General features: G+C 49.1%; 6 protein-coding genes across 6 annotated transcripts; 2 read left to right on the top strand and 4 right to left on the bottom strand.

Moving 5' to 3' along the window:
• Nucleotides 1-4,164: 4,164 nt before the first annotated feature.
• On the top strand, nt 4,165-7,955 carry RhiXN_02720 (Rho GTPase-activating protein; the record flags this gene model as incomplete). The annotated part of the gene is made up of 13 exons (XM_043322537.1): nt 4,165-4,324; nt 4,382-4,466; nt 4,529-4,913; nt 5,286-6,048; nt 6,097-6,223; nt 6,270-6,292; nt 6,345-6,430; nt 6,488-6,574; nt 6,627-6,659; nt 6,731-6,746; nt 6,813-6,965; nt 7,014-7,285; nt 7,524-7,955. The coding sequence occupies 13 exons, from the start codon at nt 4,165-4,167 to the stop codon at nt 7,953-7,955; spliced, it is 2,622 nt and encodes an 873-aa protein (XP_043178033.1).
• A 1,915-nt stretch (nt 7,956-9,870) lies between these two features.
• On the bottom strand, nt 9,871-11,065 carry RhiXN_02719 (ribosomal protein L10; the record flags this gene model as incomplete). Its single annotated transcript, XM_043322536.1, has 4 exons — nt 9,871-9,911; nt 9,964-10,075; nt 10,225-10,943; nt 10,999-11,065. 4 exons carry the CDS (start codon nt 11,063-11,065, stop codon nt 9,871-9,873), a joined length of 939 nt encoding a protein of 312 aa, XP_043178032.1.
• A 1,403-nt stretch (nt 11,066-12,468) lies between these two features.
• On the bottom strand, nt 12,469-12,894 carry RhiXN_02718 (Copia-like polyprotein/retrotransposon; the record flags this gene model as incomplete). The annotated part of the gene is made up of 1 exon (XM_043322535.1): nt 12,469-12,894. One exon carries the CDS (start codon nt 12,892-12,894, stop codon nt 12,469-12,471), a length of 426 nt encoding a protein of 141 aa, XP_043178031.1.
• A 1,028-nt stretch (nt 12,895-13,922) lies between these two features.
• Nucleotides 13,923-17,297, bottom strand: RhiXN_02717 (Retrotransposable element Tf2 protein; the record flags this gene model as incomplete). The annotated part of the gene is made up of 2 exons (XM_043322534.1): nt 13,923-17,036; nt 17,088-17,297. The coding sequence occupies 2 exons, from the start codon at nt 17,295-17,297 to the stop codon at nt 13,923-13,925; spliced, it is 3,324 nt and encodes a 1,107-aa protein (XP_043178030.1).
• A 35-nt stretch (nt 17,298-17,332) lies between these two features.
• RhiXN_02716 (Retrotransposon-derived protein PEG10) lies at nt 17,333-18,520 on the bottom strand (the record flags this gene model as incomplete). The annotated part of the gene is made up of 1 exon (XM_043322533.1): nt 17,333-18,520. The coding sequence occupies one exon, from the start codon at nt 18,518-18,520 to the stop codon at nt 17,333-17,335; it is 1,188 nt and encodes a 395-aa protein (XP_043178029.1).
• Nucleotides 18,521-21,116: 2,596 nt separating this feature from the next.
• RhiXN_02715 (Retrotransposon-derived protein PEG10) lies at nt 21,117-22,304 on the top strand (the record flags this gene model as incomplete). The annotated part of the gene is made up of 1 exon (XM_043322532.1): nt 21,117-22,304. One exon carries the CDS (start codon nt 21,117-21,119, stop codon nt 22,302-22,304), a length of 1,188 nt encoding a protein of 395 aa, XP_043178028.1.
• Nucleotides 22,305-22,393: the final 89 nt, after the last annotated feature.

The following is a 22,393-nucleotide window of genomic DNA, read 5'->3' as shown; positions in this document are numbered from 1 at the left end:
AGAAAGTAAGGTTGAGGTTCTTTACTCACAGAAGCAGTATCAATGTTGGTGCTACTTTAAAAATGTCCACATAATGGCGTCGGAAGACGTGCTTGCATGTTCATGCGTATCGAGCTCAATCGAATAAGTATATAATGTTACTCTTCGTATGAAAGTCCCGAGGTTCGTCATTCAGTAATGGTGTAAGGCATTTCTCAAGTTCGGGTGTCAATGAGAGAGACGTGGCAAAAGAGCGCAGTGGCAGTGTATGGTACTCGGAGTGATATCAGGTCATATGGCGACTTTCATGTTCGAGACGAATCTGAACTTGACCGAGACCCAGGACAGGCGGTGGAATCGCGGGCTGATGTCGGTTCTAAGAGCGAGAGACGGGATCGCTGGCTTATCCAACAAATTAAATGCCCAATTTAATCAGTGCTAGCATAAGCGCCAAGCGACCACGGTTCGCCCGCTCGCCCTCGGGCTTTGTGTGAAGTTAAGAGTAATCAAGGGCAGGAGTACCACATCTACATTGTTTATCAGATTTACTTCTTTGGAATTGATATCAAAAAAGTAAATATATCATCTTGCAACATGCTGTCGTGCTTACTTTGGAAAACATCTGAATATATGTTGCAAATCACGATGACCAAGTGGACAATCAGTTATGGTCAATCGGCTTGGACTGATAGGAATATGACTCATTTTGATGGTCATTTCCGTTTCGTCACTAACGATTCAGTGGCTCTGAACGAACCACTATGTCACTGAATTTATACCATGCTTCCGAGCAGGAAAGCTTAACGATGCAATTCTTCCAAAGCATCAGGGGCATGAATCTCATTTACAGCTAATAACTACCAAGTTAGTGACTAATTAAAGTATATCAGGTTACTCTTATCCACCGTATGTCCAAGGATACATATTCTGCCGGAACAGATAACATTGACGTGTCTTTAAGACATAGTTATCTTTTACATTACACATAATCTATTTGGCTCTCAAGACAAGGTATCAGTCAAACAAAAACCAACACTTCAGACAACATACGCGATTTGAAAGGCCTCAGTCACCTCTTGGTTCACGCTAGTGTAATCAGGGATGGAAACGGGTACACACGAGTACTCGCGGGTCCAAACCTTTTGACCCATATCTCTCCCATTATCATCCATGGGGGCTTGGTAGTTGAACTAGAAATCGACATAACTTAGGTGAATATAACAGTGCACTTTGGGTGATAACTATCAGTCAGAACTCAAGGCGCTAACGGACTTGCACATACCCGTAGTTATCCGTTTCCTTCCCCAAGTGTAATACAGGATCGCGAAAGAAGTGATAACCCAATCACGACTTATCTGATGGAACTAGGCTGGTAACCCTCCAGGAACGGCCTAAAGTTCATCGATTCAAGTGTAGTTCGGTTTAGCCAATGTGTGACGTTACTACGCACCTGCTACCATGAAGTGCCCCTTGGGAGACGACTGCTCAACGCGTGAACTATTGTCTGGGATCCCTGCATCTACTTTGACTAATACCATAAAGCCAGTCTCCAAACAGCAGTTAGCTCCATTCAGGCCTCCGAGGAGTTTACTCCGGGCGCCCGAGACCATACCCGAGATCGGGTGCCCAGAGATCTTGCTGCACTGCTTTTTAACAGCTAATCACGAATGTAGTGGCTCAACCCAATCAGGGCGCTTGTTACGGATAGATCTTACGTCTCGGAATATGGAATCAATGCATACAACCATCCGACAGTCCCGGGCCCAGCGAGATAGGCTAATTGTAAATCGGAACTTTCCAAATATGTAAGCTGTCAGATCCATTTGGTGGCGAGATTGAGACTCTGTGGTGGCTCGTCTATACGACGGGTGTATTAGGGTGTCACCACTCACCAAACTCCACAGATCTTCTGGTCCGTCCGCGGCCTAAAATAACCAATGTATGCGAATAGGGCGACTCTATCTCGGTGGGGATGCAATTTATCGACTTACTGCGGTGGGCAGAGGGCTGAAACTCAAAGGAAAGGGATGAGCGAATGTGGACTCTTTGTACATGTGTTTATGGCGTGTCTTGCGAATACGTACCCCACGGAGGTATTTTTATTATTTGTTCGGCAAGCTACAATGGTTCTGTGAATAGTTAGGGTGGTAGCTCTGAGACTGCGGTGGGGGAGAACTTGACTCTTTCGGCCCCCTTTGTCCCACCAGTAGTTGCACAGTATGGTTAGTATCACATTACCTCTGGGGAGTGGGTACATAAGTATCGGAAACGCATATAAAACGTTCGAGAGGAATGAATTCCGGAATTGATGTACGAAGTAGGTGAGTCACTTTCTATCTCAGCCACAGATGTTATTCAAACTTGGCGTGCGTGTCGCTTTCCTTGCTATCGCGGGGTCGAACGCGCACACACGAATATCAGCAAAGATGAGCCATACGGATGCTGACAACTTCGTGTGCTCCCAAGGCACATCGTCCGATAAATTCAAATCTATATATACTCAATTCAGTTAAACATGTTGCCATGGAAGATAATTGACAAGGCCGCGATGTGCACCTCGTGTTATTAGTATAGACTTTAGACTAAATAAGTTGTTGAGAGATGATTGGGCGAGACAAAGGCTGAGCACAGAAACCAACTCCACGCTGGTCGTGATATGATGCTATCCACCGCCCTTTTTGTCTTGCCACCCTCTCCCCTTCCTCTCCCCGGCTGTGGAGTCTGTATTCACTCGACCCAAAGTCGTATCTACCGCGGCTTGGAGCACGGTCGATCAGAGGTCTGAGCGTATTCACATTAAATGTATTTTAGGGTAGTTCGTCTTCTTGCAATGCCAAGACGGACGAGTCATACCCGTATCGGCAACTAGTACGAGGTTGGCATGCTTCCAAGGTACGGCATATCGACCCGTCAAACGCTAAGAAATATATTCGATCGGATTGAATTAACTGTGCTACGGAAGGCGATTTGCGAGACGATGGCCCTGGTGCTCCTCATGTTAATGTCAGCGAGGGATAGTGGCCATTTGGAGGACCCCGGGCTATCTTAGGGGCGGGTTTGGTGGTACGAGCTAGTTATGATTGAACTGGGATGCTCTCGTGTGGTCTGGCCGACTGTGAATATGTGGTAATGTAAACCAAGTAAGATCTATATCGAGAGGATATCTAACCATAGATACACAGTAGCTTCACACGATAGTCCGGGGTCCCAGGTGTGTCCATTGAATAAGAGAAAAAAGCGAACATAAAGTCTAACTCCACTCGAGTAGCCACTCCGTGTATTTGTGGGGACATGCTACAGGAATCCCTACGGAATTACGTGAACTTGAAATGCGCTGTTAACCCAAGTATATGTCCGAGCTCCGTTGACAATCCACATCTGGACGAAGGGAAATCGGGCATTGCGAGTGTGAGCTCTGAGGAAATCCAATATCAGATTTTGCTAAAGTCCCCATAAATGGTTTGATCAAGAGCCATAATCTAAGCCCCTGACTTTCGTTCTGTGGAATGTGCCTGGATTTGGACTATTATCAGGGGTTTTATATGCTCGTCGGCGCATATAGTGCAAAATGAGCATTCGAACGATATTCCGGTGGATTGAACCGATTTCCGGCGGTTACGATCCCCGTAGACCTCCTTATCAGTCGATAAACTCCAATAAATCATGATCACCACGCATCCAATCCAATTCACTACGCCTTGTAAGATTATAATTGTGGCGCTGGCGCTGACATTTCAGGGGGGGGAAGCATCGTGGCGTGACGCAGCAGCAGTACCCAAAGCGCATATATCCCGTCATACCATACTTTGAAAGGCCACGTATACACTCCCCTCTCATACTTTTCCGTTCTGCAGACCCTTGTTTCGTGTGTATGCGCATATTTACGTCCTCGGCTCACTTTTTACCAGATCTCGCAACCGGTTACTGTGGCCCTGCCCGATCGGGGACCAATGTGCAAATGACGAATAAGATTGATTACGCGCGCGCCAAAGTCCCTGACAAAAATACTCCAAAAGGCAAATGATGTGTGAGTTGACGTCACTATCAACTCTAAACGATCGACCACGCGCGTATACACAGGGTGGGTGTTTTTTCTTCTTCTTTTCTTTCGAGTTGGGCGCTTGTGTAGAGTGAGAGCGTCGGGTCAGGGGCGGTATTAATTAATTGGATTTTGTGTAGAGGAAGATGGCCGAAGAACGAGTGTTGAGTGTCGCTCCGTCCATTGTGGACCCGGTGCCGCGCACGAAACCTCGACCTACACGTTCGGGACTAGGATTGGAGTTTGTGTATTCCCCGAGCGATGATGGAGTGGACGAGAATTTATTGATTGTTTTGCATGGGCTTGGTATGCATACATACATATATCTATTTACCATGTCCCTCTGCTAATGGGATCCCCAAGGGGACACGATGGCCCCGTTTGTACGAATGGCCAAGCAATTAAAGCTTCCCCAGACAGCGATACTCGTCTTACAAGCCTCAGATCCGTACGTGCTTCTTTCCCTATACCCCCTCAAAGACCGACGTCATAATGAAATCTGGTTACAAGAATTCCGTTTTTGGATCAAGGCGAAGAAATGTATCAGTGGTATACATCGTTTACGTCCCTCGGAGAGATGATTGAACGTCCGAATCCGTTGCCGGCCGTTGAGAAAATACACCGAGCCATCGCACATCTCAAAGACGAATGCCGTTGGACCGAATCAAGGATTCATCTGTTCGGATTCGCACAAGGGGGAACTGTCGCACTCGAATCTGCGCTCCGTCTCCCGGGAGGTATCAAGTCGGTGGTGTCTGTCGCGGGGGGGCTGGTCGAGGTTCCGACCCGAGCAGGACCCGGGGCTGGAAGCCGGGTTTTGTACGTAGGGCCGAGCGCGGGGGAAGGGGGGTTGCGCAAAGGGTTCGGAATTGTGCGGACGGAGAAGATGGATGAGGTACGTATGATTCGTGGGCAAGAGTGGGGCATGGTTATGCGGTTTTGGAGTGAGGTTTTGGAGAGGAGGGGACCTGAGGGGGAAGGGATTCATCAGGTGTTGATGTAGCTAGGCACCAAGTGCACATGGCAGAGAGAGTAAAGAGACCAAGTACCCCACAAGGAGATATATACAAATAAAGATGTATGTGCCCAGCATGTGCACACGCCCTTGATTGGGCGGCTTGACGTGTGTTTGTGTGTGGGGATACCGAACCTGGGTGGATTTAGATTTTGGGATGTGATTTTAAGAGACCAACGACCACCCGGACAAGGAATTCGTTTGACTGGGGCGCGGGCCTTGTGACTGTGTTGAGTTGCCAATCTGGTTCAGCAAGTGTTTCCTGGCTCGCGTTCGCGGGCCTCGACTACGGTTATCCAGCGGACGGCGACACCTCTGGGAGTCTCTCAACACCATCGTCGGTCCCTGGGTGTTATTGACGAGCGCCCGCGAAGGGAGAGTGGTAGCGGTAACAACGGCAACGGCAACGGCAACACCCACATACCCACGAGCACACCGCTCTCCACATACGCACGCATCCTGGCCAAGTTCCGACGACAAGCATCCGACGGTCACGTACCGGTCTCGGTCCCAATAGGCGCAGACAAGAGTGCTAGTGCCAGTGCCAGTGCTAGTGCCAGTGCTAGTGCTAGTACTGGACCAAGTACGGTTCGGCCCAGGCGTACACTTCGGAAGCGGACTTCTTCAATCCGGCCTGCCACACCGCCTCACAGCCGTCCACCACTAGCAAGTGCGGCTCCGTCCCAATCCAACACAACTCCTTCCTCTTCCAAGCGCCGTATATCTCCCGTTCGTCGCACGACGTCACCCGTGCCCTTCAATCCCCCAAACTTACAAAATCAAAAAATTCCCAATATTCCGTCAAACGCCCCCCCTCCCGCTCCCATCCCCGTCCCCACCCCGGTCCCTGCCCCCCGGAGACCGCAGGTTGGGACTGCCTCTCCTCACCCTCCCGACATGCACCACCCATCCAGCCCACCAGCAACGAAACAGAACTTAAAGTCATGGTGGAAACAGTTCAAGAATGCCCAGGGTGGCATTCTCAAGCGGGATCCCGATGAGCTTGTCAAGAACGGTCCGTTTGATTTTATTCCTCATTATCTCATCCGCTAACCCACCGCAGCGCCCCACAAGGTGTTCGGCATTCCCTTGCGCGAGAGTCTGCGCTATGCGAGTGTGCAGATCTCCACTGCCAATCCACAGGGCGAGCTCTATGTCTGGGGCTATATCCCCGTCGTCGTGGCCAAGTGGTGCGTCGGATCTCACATCTGTCGACTATAGCTCACCCCCTTTCAGCGGCCTTTTCCTCAAAGAAAATGGTACATTAATTATCTTTTTCATCACCGTTGCCCCATCTCACCATCTTCCCAGCAACCGAAGTCGAAGGCGTATTTCGAATCAACGGATCCAACAAGCGCATGCGTGATCTCCAGAGCATCTTTGAGTCACCTCCCAGAGTCAGTCCTTACCCATGTCACAAGCCCATGACAATACTAATAACATGTCTATTCTAGTATGGCAAGGATCTCAATTGGAAACACGAGTCCTACACCTCGCATGACGTCGCCAGTGTCTTCCGTCGCTATCTCACCCAGATGCCGGTATGTGTTTGTCTTGTCTTGTTGTATGCTGTGCACCAATGGCAGTGTCCAGGAACCCGTCATTCCGACAGAGCAGTACCATGCTGTACGTATTCTACCCTCCCCCGCGTTTCCCCTACCATCCACGCTCACCCTGTCCCACGCCATCATTGCTAGTTTCGGGCCGCTCTAGGTGCGTCATTTCTCCTTTTTACCAACGGCTTCCCGATGCTTATGTATTATTTACCACTTCTTCTAGCGGATCGATCCAAGAGCGAGAACGATGTTATTCAGACTTACCGAAAGTTGATCAAGGAGATGCCCCGTGCGAACCAATACCTTTTGCTTTATGTTTTAGATCTCCTCTCGGTGTTTGCCCGTAAATCGGACAAGAACCTTATGACCGAGTCTAGTACGTTTCTCCCTCCCATCACTCGCTCCTATATTCACATTCTTGCAGATCTCGCAGTGATTTTCCGACCAGGGATCATCAGTCTTCCTGCACACGAGATGAAGCCAACTGAACACGCTCTATCACAACAAGTCCTCGTGTTCCTCATCCAGCACCAGGATCACTTTATGCTCGACCCTCCAGCCCGGGGCGATTCCATCATGCTTAGTGCAGGCATGAGCCCCGGCATCGAGCGGAACACTTATATCGGCTCTCACCCCGGCCAGTTCAGTCCTGGCGTGGAGAGGCCAGGGTATATCGTACCTAGTGACAGCGACGAGGTACGTCGAGTTTTGCGTTTGGACTCTAGTTGGGGGCGGTATGTTATGTGTGTCCATTGAGGGTCTCTTGTGGGGGTTTCTTTGATTGTATTGTCTAGCGGACTGTATTCTTGGACCATTCATCTTTCGGACCGAACCTTTTCTTGTGTTTGATACCGCCTATGCTCCTATGCCATTCTATGCTTTCCTCTCCTTATACTGTTGCAGTTACATTCAATACTAATCATATACCACTCAGGACCCTCCGCCAGGCGGCTACAAACTCGTCGAACGTCGCCGAGACCCAACAACAGGCTCACTCGCCCGCCGACGCTCGTTCCATGACCCAGGCACGAACCTAGGTCCGCTCACGACCGAACCCGAGTCCATCGGCTCCGAATCTCCCGTCACAACCGAGTCCGGTGGCGGAGGAGGCAAAGTAAAACGATCAAGAACGGTGCCTTCCCAACGAGGAGCGAGTGTGCTCGATTCGAGCAATGGATCCAAGCGGCGAATGAAGCGGTTGGATACCCTCGGAAGCGTGGGGAGCACGGTCGAGTCTGGAGCCGCGAGTACGTTGTCGGGTGTTGGCGGGAGCGCGATCGAGCATGATTCGGCGCCGACGCCGACGAGTAGTACGGTAGCAGTCGTGAATGCTGCGCCTCCTGCTGGCCGACCGTCGACATCATAGCTATTCCCTTGTTTCTTTGGGCTTTCTTTCTCACACACGTTATGTTACTACTTTTCTTTTTCTTTTTCTTTACTATGCCTTACACCTCGGACTCTTTGTATTCTTCCTCTTTTTTACCTCCCCCATTCGTCACTGTGTATATCTTTTTTGTCGATTTCTTGACCCGTATCGTGTCTGGCAAATTATTTTTTTGTTTCTGTTTTCCCTCTGCTGCTGCTTCCGCTGTTATGTCTCCATATTCGTATGACTGAAACGACTCTTATATGCAACCTCATGCTTTATTGCTTGTTTTTTATCCCCTCTTATCTTACTGTAGCGCAGTCGGTGTCAATACGCCTTGGTTTAACTTATTGCATCGTGGAGTAACGTAACCGTGAGGTAATAACGACTGTGTAACGTAACCCCGCCCTCCAACTCGATCGGTTACACCTTGTTTTCTACCACACACGCACACGCAACCATGAGCGGCTGGTCGGTCATCTTTGTCGGATTAGTCTGTATCGCACTGGGCGTGATCGGATGGTTCGTTACTCCCAAGGGCGAAACACAAACGTAGGTCCCATCCCCCCTTCAAACCGTTCGATCGAATATAACTGGGAGGTTTGAATTGTATTTTATTGGGGGACACAACCAGGTTGCTGCGAACGAGTATACTCTTGACGCTTACGTGCTGTTACTTGATGTGGGCAATCACTTATATGGCGCAGATGAATCCTTTAATCGGTGCGTGTTCGATTTGTCCCGTTTGGATAGCTGCGGTGGCCTGAGACCGTTCGTTGGTGTTGTTGTTATTGTAGCGCCTAGGAGGGGTGACGTGCGGTATGATATACACCATTGAGAGTGTTCGAGAGGTGAGTCGGTGCGCTTGTATTGAGTTTACGAGAGGTGCTTACGCCGTGGTGTGTTTTTGTTAGTATGGATAGGATGGGATGGGGTGTGCGATGCGTATATAGGACAGTCGCCGAGTTTTGCCTGATGTCAGTTGGGTGTAATTATCAACCTACCCGATCAAGGTTTTATTCTATACCGTTTCCAACACGGACTTTACGTGTGGCAAGTAGGACGGGACTGGAGAGGCAGGAAAAGATGAGTGCATACTGAGCAAGCAAGGGGGGGGGGAGCCGAGACGAGATAGAAACGGCGGCTAGTGTGGCGTATTTCATCACGCAAAAGAAGGGAGAAGGGGGAGAGCTCCAGTCCAGACTTTGCGGTCCACATGTGCCGTTGATTGCTGGACTTGGCGTGTAACTCAAGAGGGGGGTCAGGTGAGAGTCAACTCGAGTTGGGTGTGTATTTTGCGCTCCGAACCAGCACGGTAAACCCCTATTTCATCGTGGACACACACTCAGACGAATATCTTCTATGCTTATTGACCTTGCCCTCTTCTGTTTATCACGGCTTTCCCACTCCTATACTTTTTGTGACCTTCTGTGTCTTCCTATTCTTTTTACACCTACATCTTAAGCTTCGATGATCTCCTATCTGCTGGTAATATTCTCTTCGGAGGCTAGTGCCCCTGTGACTTGAGTCTCCAACAGTTATTCAAGGTTAAAACGGTAGACGAGGGTTAGGACATTCCCTCATTTGCTACACGCCGTTTTCCCCGTTCCCTCGATCAATGCGTTGTGCCTTCTTTTTGGCTGCGAGTAGGGCCCTTCATCGACGGGGGATTTGAGGCAATGACCGAAAGGAGTGCCTGGAAAGTACCAATAGAACGGGCGTCTATTGTTCTGCAACATTGTCTGCGAGTCACGATAGGATTCAAGCCCGGGATAGTTCTTCCTTCTCATGAAGATCTCCAGTTTCCGACAAGAAAATCGGACGACGTGTAATTTATGTATGTGTAAATTCATCATGCATGATGGCTTGTAACTACACAGGGATCGAACATGTATGATACAGAACCGAAAGGCGTTTAGTCGAAGAGACCGAAGCCCATGTCGTCGTCGGACTCCTCTGTGGATAATGTTAATCAAGAATGTATGCATATGGGAGCACAAGTACGTACCCTTCTCTTCTTCCTTGGCAGGTGCGGCCTCCTCGGTGGCGGCAGCAGGGGCAGCAGCAGCAGCGGGTGCGGCGGCGGCAAATGCCTCGGGATTGGCGAGGTATTCCTTGACCTATGATACATGTGTTAGCATGATTGAATAACCAACCCAGTTCAAAAAAGGGAATCAGTGGAAAGAGATCATCGTAACGGCATATGCCGTCAGGATTTTCAGTGTGTATATACCATCTTGGGATGTGGATAGAGTGCATATATGCTTACCTTCTCGGCAGCCTCGAAGCTGTACTCGGTAGTGACGGCAATGGCGAGCAAGTTCTTGTACGCATTGACGAGCGAGTGAGTAATCGAGGCGATAGTCGGGTAGTTGAGAGCCAAAGAAATGGCAGCAATCGACTTGATTCCGGACAAGAACCTGTCGATCAAGACCGACTCGTCGATATCGAGCACATCAGGCGAGAACACGTTGCCCTGGTCGAAGATTTGGACCACAGTCATTCCGTATGTGAACGGCGAAATGTTCAACATGTTCAACAAGGTGGCTTCGGAAGGACCGACACGGTTGCCACCAGTAACGACCTTGACGTCGGACACGATTTCGATCGTACCACGAGCGATCTTGGTTGGGATACCGAGCGCCTGGAAGAAAGACGTCTTTCCGGGTTCCATACCGGTGTTTCCGGCTGGGACAAAGACGTCCTTGGGAGCGAGGGCACCGGCACGAGCAGGGGCGGCGACCTTGTTGGCAACGATGATTTCGCGCACGTCCTTGAGGTCTCCGCTCGTAAAGACGAATCCAATATTGAGCTTGACATGCGGGAGGAGACGTTCGAATTCGGGGCGCTCGCTGATGATGGTACGGATCGCACGGCGGACCATGGTGTTCTTACCCATCAGGACGACGCCCTTTCCGCGGAGGGCCACACGGATTTGATGCATCTGGTTGGAGCCAACATTGTCGACATTGACGACGAAAATCGAGGCTAGGAGATAGGCATTAATACCTTGTTAAATTCAAGGTATTTGGGTTGAACTTACGGTAGGTGTCGAGCAATTGCTTGAGCTTCTCGAAGTAAACCTCCTTCTCAGCACGAGTAGCACCCATTTTTGTGTTTCTAAACAGTTCGTCAAAAACAGTGTTGGTAGTTCGCCGCTTTGACTTACGTTTAAATTTCTAGACTTTTGAATAATTAGTACAATGTCAACTTTACAGTTCAAACACTCACAAAGTTGTACGGTGAAGAAGGGCTGAAGCCTCCCAGTGAACCTCTAGCATGGCGCTATTATTACAGTCCCCGATTTAAGTCTTGAAAATGCTTACCTTTGGACCCAAAGGATATTTCAAGGCAGACAGCCAGGTGTGATGATACCCCGGAAGCAGATTCTCCCGAACTAGGGCCGGACCAGCGATTGGTCCTGTCAAGTCTCACACGCAACACAGCCACACACTTTATGCGCGCGTTGCGCACCTCTTGATCCAGCCTCATAATGACCCATCCTGTGATCTCCAACCATCTAACCGCGCTGCTTTCTACTCCGAGCTCAAACCGTTATTTCACCGTCTAATAGGAACATGAGACTGTATTGTACAATTAGCGCCATTTTACAGTGACCTTGTGCAATTTGCCATATATACATATATATGTACTTTCATATCGCCGAGGATTGAGATCATTATTAGAGTTTAAACCATGGCGCGTTCTGTTTGTAAGTCTGGCGGCTGACTGGGCAGATTTCGAAGCACGACTTTCAAGCGAGCGGACCAATAGCCTCTCTTCAATAGATAACCCATGGGTTCAGATCCCTTCACTTTTGAGGTGTGGAGGTCCCAAGACTTCAATTGATGAAAAGCGTCCGATCGGCGCTTTAATTGAGCTGTCGCCAATCGGCACAGTCCCCGAAGTGATCTACTCAGCATGCGAACTTCAAACATAGCCAGGCCAACGATCACCCAATATTTATCCCGCACCACGCGAGCACCAAGTTGGCTTGTATCCTAATACCACAAGAGTAAGTATATTTCTTTGTCTGGCTAGCTTTGACAGTGGTCTACTGTTTTGCGGTGAATGTGTTTAGTTTTGACAATAAGTGTAACTACCGTCGGAGTGCGTGGTGTAGAAAGAGTTAGATAAAATAGAATGTATTTATACTATGAAAGAAACGTTGTAATAAGAAAGTAAAGACAGTACACGATAAGTGAATATAGAGGTGATGATTAGAGGGCCGAAAGGACCTCCTTATATACCTCGTATAACCTTCTGAGTCATACCAATGAGTGCTGCGACTGGTACTGCGCATATAACGATGACTCGACACTTGACTCGGTTACTGCGATAGAACATACTAGGTTACTCTAGTATTTACACGATATTTCTACACTCCCCCTTAAACGAGTTAAGTGTAGATACATTTAGGACAAATCATTACATTTCGATTATTCAGAAAAACCAGTCATTACGATTCATTTATGTTCAGTTATTCAGCTATTACTTCGATTCGAGGATTGATTTAGTTAATCAATTCGTCTTTGATTGGTTCTTCGATCGGTTCGCCCATGATTGATCTCATGAGGTACCTGAATTGTGGTGCCGGGAGTGCTTTAGTGAAGGCGTCTGCTAGGTTCTCGTTGGACGGTACGTACAACGTAGTTACCTTCCGTTTCTCGATAATATTGCGCATGAAATGGTGTCGTATGTCGATGTGTTTCGATCGTCCATGAAATTGAGATTCGACGGATAGGGTGAGTGCAGCGAGATTATCTGAGAGAATAAGGGTTGGTGCATCAGCGTATAGGTACAGTTCTTCAAAGAATTGTTGCATCCATAAGGCCTGGGTACATGCGTGCAATAACGCCATATACTTGGCTTCCATTGTTGACAAAGCAACAGTTGCTTGCTTCTTAGCTGACCAAGAAACGGCTGCGCCGCCAAGCATGAATACATGTCCAGAGATGGACTTACGGTCAATAAGGTTGCTGCCCCAGTTGGCATCTGAGTAGCCGATTTTGCCAAAGCCTTTGGCCAATCAGCAATAGGTGAGGCCAAGGGTTGAAGTCCCCTTGAGGTAATGGACTAGGCGCTTAACCTGAGTCACGTGTGCTGGACCAAAGCATGTAGTAAATTGTGCTAAGTGTGCAACAGCATAAGCAATGTTGGGTTGAGTGCATAGAGCCGCATATAGGAGCTTACCAATGTAAGTTCCATAATTAAACTTTGGCTTAGCACCATCAAAGCATGTGAGTTGAACGCTGGGACTTAGGGGTGTATTGGCAGGGAAAGCATCCTTAAGACCTGCAAAGTGAACTAAGTTGTTGATGTAAGCAGTTTGATTGAGGCATAAGATACCGCGGTTGCAGTTGCATTTGAATGCAATACCTAGAAAGTAATGTATGTGTTGTGCACCACTGTAAGGTGGGCACACGCTAGTGGGGTCGGGCGCTTAAGGCCGTACTACTACAAGTGACACTGGTCTAACTAACTACTAAGGCTATACTAACTGCCGCTTTAAGGCGGACTTCTACTGCTAACTACTGACAAAGGGGCCGGAGGCCTGGGAGGTGTGGTAAGCGCAGGTCAAGGGGTTACTACTGAACTACTGAGGGCCGGCTACTTAGCTGGCTGGGGCTCCTCCTCAATGAGATGAGACGAGGTAAAATCGACTTGGTGTCTCCAAGCGATTTCCCTGCTGTATATATAGACAAAGCACACTATCTACATGGTCTGTGCGCGTGAGAGAAAGAAGTAGCTAAGACAAATGAGAAGCGTGCTGCGGGCTGCGCAGAAGCGTGGATTTCTCCTAAGCGCCCTTGGCACGGCATCTCGGCGCGGTATCTCGGCATAATAAGCGCCGAGATCACGTGATCGGAAAACAAAAGGTATCAAGTCCGTAAAAAATACTAAAAATATCAGAAAAATCGTGCGAGTCTAATGGTATACGTTAGGAGGTTATAACATTGCCCCCCCTTAAAGGCTCTTGGCGGAGTCACGAGCCTTTTTCAGTTGTGACTTGTTGAATTGTTGGATCTCCTCTTGGCTGTGCTCTAGGAGTTCTTCCGGTTCCCAGGAATTGTCTTCCGGGCCATAACCCTTCCATTTGATTAGGTAGAACCATTTCCCTCGTTGTCTTTTGGAGTCGATAATTTGCTCCACCTCATACTCTTCTTCCCCTTCTATTGTTTCAGGAGGGGGTTTTTCTGGAAATGGTTGACTTGGGGATATGTGTGCCCTGGATAGCAAACCCACATAGAATACGTTGTGGATTTTAAGAGTTTCTGGTAGTTTGAGGCGGTACGCGTGACTGGATACCTTCTCTAATACCTCGAAGGGACCTAGTCGCTTGGGGTCTAGCTTGTTGGAATTTGTCCTAAGTTCTACGTTTTTCCCATCTAGCCAGACTTTTTCCCCTATTGAATATTCCGGGACTGTTCCTCTATCCCTTGTCATCCGTTCTTTGCTCATTCTGAGGGCTGCTTTGGCTTCCTTCCATTCCCTGGCTAAGGTATCTGCCACAAGGTCTGCTTCTGGGACGTTTGCAGGAATGTTTGACGGATTCATGATTGGGTTTCTGCCATAAATTAATTCGAATGGGGTTTTTCCAGTAGCTGAGTGCTTGGCGTTGTTATAGGCATACTCCGCAAGTGGTAACCACTTAACCCAATCTGAATGATCCGCTGCTACGTAAGATCTTAGGTAGAACTCGATGAATTGGTTGACACGTTCCGTCTGGCCGTCTGATTCAGGGTGATAGGCCAAGGAGAAGGAAGGTTTAATCCCTAATTGTTGGTAGAGAGCCCTAAGGAATTTCCCTGTGAATGTAGTCCCTCGATCTGATATTGTTTTGACGGGGAGCCCATGAAGTTTCCAGATGTGGGAGACAAAGAGATCAGCCAAACCCTTTGCTGACACCTTCTTTGAGGTAGGGATGAAGTGGCCTAACTTGGAGAACAAATCAATAACTACCAGGATTGCATCATGTCCTTCTGACTTGGGAAAACCCGTGATGAAGTCGTAGGAGATGGTGTGAAATGGAAAGGGGGGAACTTCTAAGGGTTTTAGGGCTATGACCGGGTTGTGGGCACAACGATTGGCTTGACAAGTGGGGCAGCATTCTACCCATTCCTTGGTTGATGACTTCATTCCTGGCCACCAGTAGTTGCGGTTCAAGAGCTCCAAGGTCCTTTGCTGGCCTGGGTGACCCGCTAGTGGCGAGTCATGGAATTCCCTGAGTAATTGTTCCTTCAGGGCTTCTGAGTCCGGGACCACAAGTTTCCCTTGATACCATAGTAGATCTTCCTCCCAGTCGTAATCCTTGTAAGCCTTCCAAATGGAGGGAGGAGCGTTATCCACGTCTTCAGTTAGGAATTGGATGATAGGCTCAAGGGATGGATCTTCCCTTAGCTTGGAGCGTATTTCCGTGACAATTTCAAGTTCCTCTTCTGATGTGTTGGCAAATACCTCGGCTGGTAGCATAACTTCCGGTTCCTGGGGCTTATCCGTGTAATCTGATCTCCTAGATAAAGCATTGGGCTTTCCTGATTGTTTTCCTGGGCAATAATGTATCTCAAAATTGAAATTGCTCAGGAATACACGCCATCTAGCATGACGCCGGTTGAAGGTTCTTGCCTGCATCCAATATTCCAGGTTGCAATGATCTGTGAACACCTGTACTGGTTTGTCCGTGGCTTCTAAGAAGATCCTCCATTCCTCCAGGGCTTTGATGATTGCCAGAAGCTCTTTGTCATGGGTATCGTAGTTGGCTTTGGCTCCTGAGAAGGATTTGGACATATACGCAATTGGATGAAGGCGGTTATCCTCTCCTTGTTGACTTAGGATTGCTCCCATGGCTACCCCTGATGCGTCTGTTTCAAGGTAGTAGGGGAGATCCGGTTTGGAATGGATAAGTACTGGTGACCGAGTAACTAGGTGTTTTAACTCCTGAAAAGCTTCTTCTTCTAGGGGGCCCCATGACCAGGGGGATTCCTTTTTGGTGAGGTTATGGAGGGGGCGCGCGACTGAGCTGAAATTGGGAATAAACCGGCGGAGGTAATTGACAAAGCCTAGGAAAGCCTGAACTTGTTTGACCGTTTTAGGAGTGGGCCAGGTTGTGACCGCTTCTATTTTCTTCTGGTCCATTGAGAACCCAGCAGGCGATATGACAATGCCAAGATAGTCGACCATGGTTACGTGGAAGTGGCATTTTGACAGCTTACAGAACAACTGGTTTTTCATGAGTCTCGACAGGACTTCCCTGACATGATTAGGGTGCTCTTCTGGATTTTCTGAAAAGATCAAGATGTCGTCCAGGTAAATGACCACTGTGACGTCGATTAGATCCCTGAACAAGTCATTCATGAAATGTTGGAAGGCAGCTGGGGCATTGGTGAGGCCAAAAGGCATTACCAGATATTCAAAGAGCCCGTATTTGGTTCTGAATGCTGTCTTCCACTCATCTCCTTCTTTGATTCTGACGTTGTTATAACCCCAGCGTAGGTCAAGCTTCGTGAACAGTTTGGCATTTCGTAATTTGGCCATGAGATCATCCTGCCTGGGGAGAGGGTAGACATTTTTGTGGGTAACTTTGTTGAGCTTTCTGTAATCCACAACAAGCCTAAGGGAACCATCAGCCTTTTTGACAAACATGACAGGGGCTCCGGCAGATGAGGTACTGGGGCGGATTTTGCCTGTGGCTAGTTCTTCATCAATGTGTTGTTTGAGTGCCTTGGATTCCGCATCTGTCATGCCATATAAGGGACCTGGGGATAATTTGGCGTCTGGAACCAGGTCTATGGATATGTCATACTCCCTGTGTGGGGGGAGGACCTTAAATTCTTCTTTGCCAAATACTCTAGCAAACTCATGGTATTGAGAGGGGAGATCTGCTAGAGGATCTAGGTCCGCTTCTTCTTTGGAGGCAATCTGTATCTGTTCAGGGAATGTGACTAATCCCTGTTGCCAGTCAATAAGAGGAGCTTCTGCCGTTAACCATGTCATGCCTAGAATAGCCGGGGTGTTGCCTATGGGGCAAACAAGGAAGGGAATGGAGTGGGAGTGGCCATTGGCCGAGACCGTGAGATGAACCTGGTGCCAGATTCAACCAGTCTGTGATATAGTACCGTCTAACATCCTCACAACTCGTGGATTTTCGAGTTGGGTTTTTGGAATTTTTAGTTTTTCTACCACGGAGGGGGAGATGAAATTTGATGTTGCTCCGGAGTCTATGAGTGTTCTGAGGGGTTCTGCCGGGGAGTTCTGGACATATAGATCGATAAATAATAGGGGTTTTTTATTTGAGTCTAAGGCAAGAGATACAAATTCAAAACTGTCTACTAGATTGTCCATTTTTGGAGTCGGGGGCTTGGCAGCAGTCCTCGACTTTAATCTTTTCCCGACTTGTCCTTGGCAACCTTGGCCACTTCTTTGACTGTGGCTTTCCAGCCATTGGGACACTGCTTGATTCCATGGCCCTTTTGCCCACATTTGACGCACAGCCCAGATGCGCGGCGGCGGTCCCTTTCCTCCGGGGTTACGTAGTTGGGGTCCTCTGAGAGGCGGACCTGTTGGGTGGTAGTGGTGGAAGTAGTGGCCACGGTGGCCGGGGACTTGGCGGGTGCCTTCTTCAGGCGGTTCTCCTCGTTCTCCCGACGAATGTTGTCAATCTTGATGGAGGCGGCAAAGATAGCCTCCAATTCGTCGGGGACACTGTCTTTGGTCAATAGGAGTTCCTTGACCTTCCAGTGAAGGCCGCGCGTGAATTGGGCGATGTACGCCTCCTCATTCCAATCTAGTTCCGCCATGAGATTGCGGAATTCGGTGACATACTCAGCCGTGGTTGTGGTCTGAGTTAGCGCAGCAATCTTTCTGGCAGCCGCCCTCTTGGCATCAGGGTCTGCAAATGCTTCCTTGAATTTGGCCGTTAAGGCCAAGATAGTGGTCGGCGGGTTGCCCTTGCCCTTGATGATGGCTCCTATGACAGGGAGTGCCCAATCAGCTGCCTTATCTGTCATGTGGTAGAGTATCCACACAACCATTTGCTCTTCCTCGTCAAATTGGTCCCTGTGTAGGGCTACCCAGAGCAGCATGCGGTCTAGCCATTGTGTGGCTTTGCGTCCCCTGGTGTCTCCCTTATAGGGGTTGGGAAGGTCCATCTTGGGCCTTTTCACGCTGGACCCTGCGTCGAAGGGGGTAAGGGAGCTGAGTGACCGCCTAGGCGTTCCCTGAGGCTCTTTTTTGGGCCGTCTTGGCTCTTCCTCCTCCTCGGAGTCAAATCCTGTTCCTCGTGAGGGGCAGAACGGGGCCTTGAGTCCAGGCCTAACCGTGCCTGGAGTGAGGGTTTCCCCTCCTGAGTGGGTAGGAGGGGTGACAGGCCCAGTTGATGGGCCAGGCTTTGTTTGGGCTCTGCCCTGGTCCTTGTCTCCAACAAGGTCGTTGGTCTCCTTGCATAAGGCGGTGAGCTGAGTGATTTGCTCGCCTTGGGCCTTGACTTGGTCCTGGAGGGACCCAACTTGTGTGGAGAGGGCTTGGATAGCCTCGAGGAGAGCGCCAATGGACGGCTCTGGTTCCATTCCGGGCAAGTTTTGCGGAGTGGGAGATGGTTTGCGAGTGGGTGGTTGGGAGTTGGCTGCCACGGAACGACAACTGGAGCGGCTGGTAGGACGGGAGTATGGGTGGGGGACGCCAGAGCGTGTGGATGGAATGGTGAAAACGGCGTGGGGGGAGTAGTGCCTATATCAGGACTTATGAGCGGTTTTTTCTGTAGTATACTGGCGCTAAACCCTTGCGTCTAGTACCTAGCGTTGAACTGTCCCTACAACAAATCAGCAGACCTGGCGGTCGTGATATGGGCGGGTTTTCAGCAAGCGGGTATTTCAGCGGTCTAGGGTCGCTGACTACTGAGTTCCGGCGAAACTCAGGGTATGCGGGGGATTAGAGCCCGTCTGCCTTATAGCAATTCGGTACTACCAGGGACCGACGTCTGTTTGATTATTAAAGACGAAAGGCGAGTCCGATCTGGTGTTTTCCCTTGTGCTAGTACAGGGGGTCCTCTCCTTGTTGATCAAGCCTACTAGAAGTTGATTTTACAATGTTGTGCACCACTGTAAGGTGGGCACACGCTAGTGGGGTTGGGCGCTTAAGGCCGTACTACTACAAGTGACACTGGTCTAACTAACTACTAAGGCTATACTAACTGCCGCTTTAAGGCGGACTTCTACTGCTAACTACTGACAAAGGGGCCGGAGGCCTGGGAGGTGTGGTAAGCGCAGGTCAAGGGGTTACTACTGAACTACTGAGGGCCGGCTACTTAGCTGGCTGGGGCTCCTCCTCAATGAGATGAGACGAGGTAAAATTGACTTGGTGTCTCCAAGCGATTTCCCTGCTGTATATATAGACAAAGCACACTATCTACATGGTCTGTGCGCGTGAGAGAAAGAAGTAGCTAAGACAAATGAGAAGCGTGCTGCGGGCTGCGCAGAAGCGTGGATTTCTCCTAAGCGCCCTTGGCACGGCATCTCGGCGCGGTATCTCGGCATAATAAGCGCCGAGATCACGTGATCGGAAAACAAAAGGTATCAAGTCCGTAAAAAATACTAAAAATATCAGAAAAATCGTGCGAGTCTAATGGTATACGTTAGGAGGTTATAACAGTATGGGACCTAAATTGCGCATATCAAATTTGCCAAGTAATTTGGATATGGCAAAGTTGGTTGTATTTGTGGATGTGATAACAATTGAATTGTCAACATGCGTAGCAATGATGGATACGCATAACTCACCCTTGTAGTCTTCAAGGCAGTAGTAGACACACAAGTTGGTGAGACAGGGGTGGTAGCCAATTGATTGGAGTTTGGTATCATATAGCTTGTTCCACATACGTCTGGCTTGTTTCAGACCGTAAATAGAATGTTTAAGCTTGAGGACACAATTTGTACCATCTTCAAAGTAGGGGATTTGTTGCATATATAGTTCTTTGTCAACTTCAGCATGTAGGTAAGCAGTGTTGATGTTGAGCTGACAAATGTCCCAGTTGTTGTTGTTAGCAAGTGAGGCAAGGGAACAAATCAAGTCAAGACATACAACATGTTACAAACTCCTTATTTTTACCATTAGAATTGGACAAATTTTCTATTATTTTTACTATTTTTTACGGACTCAATACCTTTTGTTTTTCAATCACGTGATCTTGGCGCTTATATGCCGAGATGCCGCGCCAAGATGCCGTGCCAAGGGCGCTTAGGAGAAATCCACGCTTCTGCGCAGCCCGCAGCATGCTTCTCATTTGTCTTCTGTACTTCTTTCTCTCACGCGCACAGACCATGTAGATAGTGCGTTTTGTCTATATATACAGCAGGAAAATTGCTTGGAAACACCAAGTTGATTTTACCTTGTCTCATACCATTGAGGAGGATCATCCCCAGCCAGCTAAGTAGCCGGCCCTCAGTAGTTCAGAAGCTCACCCTTCATTGCGCTCACCACACCTCCAGGGCTAAGCCCCCCTTGCCAGTAGTTTAGTCAAGCAGACGGTTACCTTACGTAACCTTAGTATAGCCTTAGATAGTAGTTGTATAACTTTGTTTGTAGTAGTACAGCCCCAAGCGCCCAACCCACTAGCGTGTGACCAACCTTACAGTTGGGTCACAACATTGTAAAATCAACTTCTTGTAGGCTTGTTCAACAAGGAGAGGATCCCCTGTACTAGCACAAGGGAAATCACGTGATCAGGGCCACTTTGCGGGGTAGAATAATCAAAAACCCCCCACCCTCACGTAGTACCAAATTGCTATAAGGCAGAAGGACTCTAATCCCCCGCATACCACGTGTTTTGCCGGAACACAGTAGTTAGCGACCTTAGTCAGCTGAAACACCTGCTTGTAGAAAACCTGCTCATATCACAATTGCCAGATCTGTTGATTTGTTGTAGGGACTATCCAATGCTAGGTGCTTGACGCAAAGGTTTAGCGCCCACACACTACAAAAAAAACTGCCCATAAGTCCTGATATAGGCACCACTTCCCCCACGTTGTCTCCAATATTCCCTCCACACACTCTGGCGTCCCACACCCATACTCCCGTCCCTCCAGTTGCTCCTCTAGACGCTCCATTCCAACCCACTCCCTACCGCCCTCTTGCAGCACATCTCCCCCTTTGCAAGACTTGCCAAGGATGGAACTGGAGCCGTCCCTTACCGCTCTCCTCAAGGCTATCACAGCCCTCACAGCCACAGTTGGGTCCTTGCAGGACCAAATCAAATCACAAGGCAAGCAAATCACACAGCTTACCGCCATATGCAAGGAAACCAACAACCTTGTTGGGGACAAGGACCAGGGCGGAGCCCAAACCAAGCCTGGCCCATTGACTGGGCCTGTCACCCCTCCTACCCACTCAGGAGGGGAAGCCCACACTCCAGGCACGGTTAGGCCTGGGCTCAAGGCTCCATTCCGCCCTTCAAGAGGAACAGGGTTTGACTCCAAGGAAGAAGAAGAGCCAAGGCAACCCAAAAAAGAGCCTCAGGGAACGCCTAGGCGGTCACTCAGCTCCCTTACCCCCTTTGACGCAGGAAGCGGCGTAAAAAGGCCCAAAATGGATCTCCCCGACCCTTATAAAGGAGAAACCAGGGGACGCAAGGCCACACAATGGCTGGATTGCATGCTGCTTTGGGTAGCCCTACACAGGGATCAATTTGACAAAGAGGAGCAGATGGTCGTGTGGATACTTTACCACATGACAGACAAAGCAGCCAATTGGGCACTTCCCCTCATAGGGGCCATCATCAAGGGCAAGGGAAACCCGCCAACCACTATCCTGGCCTTAACGGCCAAATTTAAAGAAGCCTTTGCAGACCCAGACGCAAAGCGGGCAGCCGCCAGAAAAATTGCTGCGCTTACTCAGACCACCACCACCTCTGAGTACGTCACCAAGTTCTGCAACCTTATGGCGGAGCTTGACTGGAATGAAGAGGCGTACATTGCCCAATTTACACGCAGCCTTCACTGGAAGGTTAAGGAACTCCTGTCCACCAAGGACAACATCCCCGACGAGCTGGAGGCTATATTTGCCGCCTCCATCAAAATTGACAACACCCGTTGGGAGAATGAGGAGAACCGGCCCAAAAAGGCACCCACCAAGTCCCTGGTCACTGCGACCACTTCCACAACCACCACCCAACGGGTTTGCCTATTGGAGGACCCAAATTACGTCACCCCGGAAGAAAGGGATTGCTGCTGCGCATCAGGGCTGTGCGTTAAATGCGGACAAAAGGGGCACGGCATCAAACAATGCCCCAATGGCTGGAAAGCCACAATCAAGGAGGCCGCCAAGATAGGGGAAGTTGTGGAGTCAGAAAAAGAGTAAGGCCAAGAGCTACCGTCAAGCCCTTGGTCTCAAAATTAGAAACGCATGTATTTGTCTTGGAATTTGTAAATATTGCAACAGACTTGAAC

Source organism: Rhizoctonia solani, chromosome 3 (assembly GCF_016906535.1).
Source record: "Rhizoctonia solani chromosome 3, complete sequence".
NCBI lineage: Eukaryota > Fungi > Basidiomycota > Agaricomycetes > Cantharellales > Ceratobasidiaceae > Rhizoctonia > Rhizoctonia solani.
The sequence above is the reverse complement of the archived record's forward strand: the minus strand, read 5'-3'. Positions and strand labels throughout refer to the sequence as shown.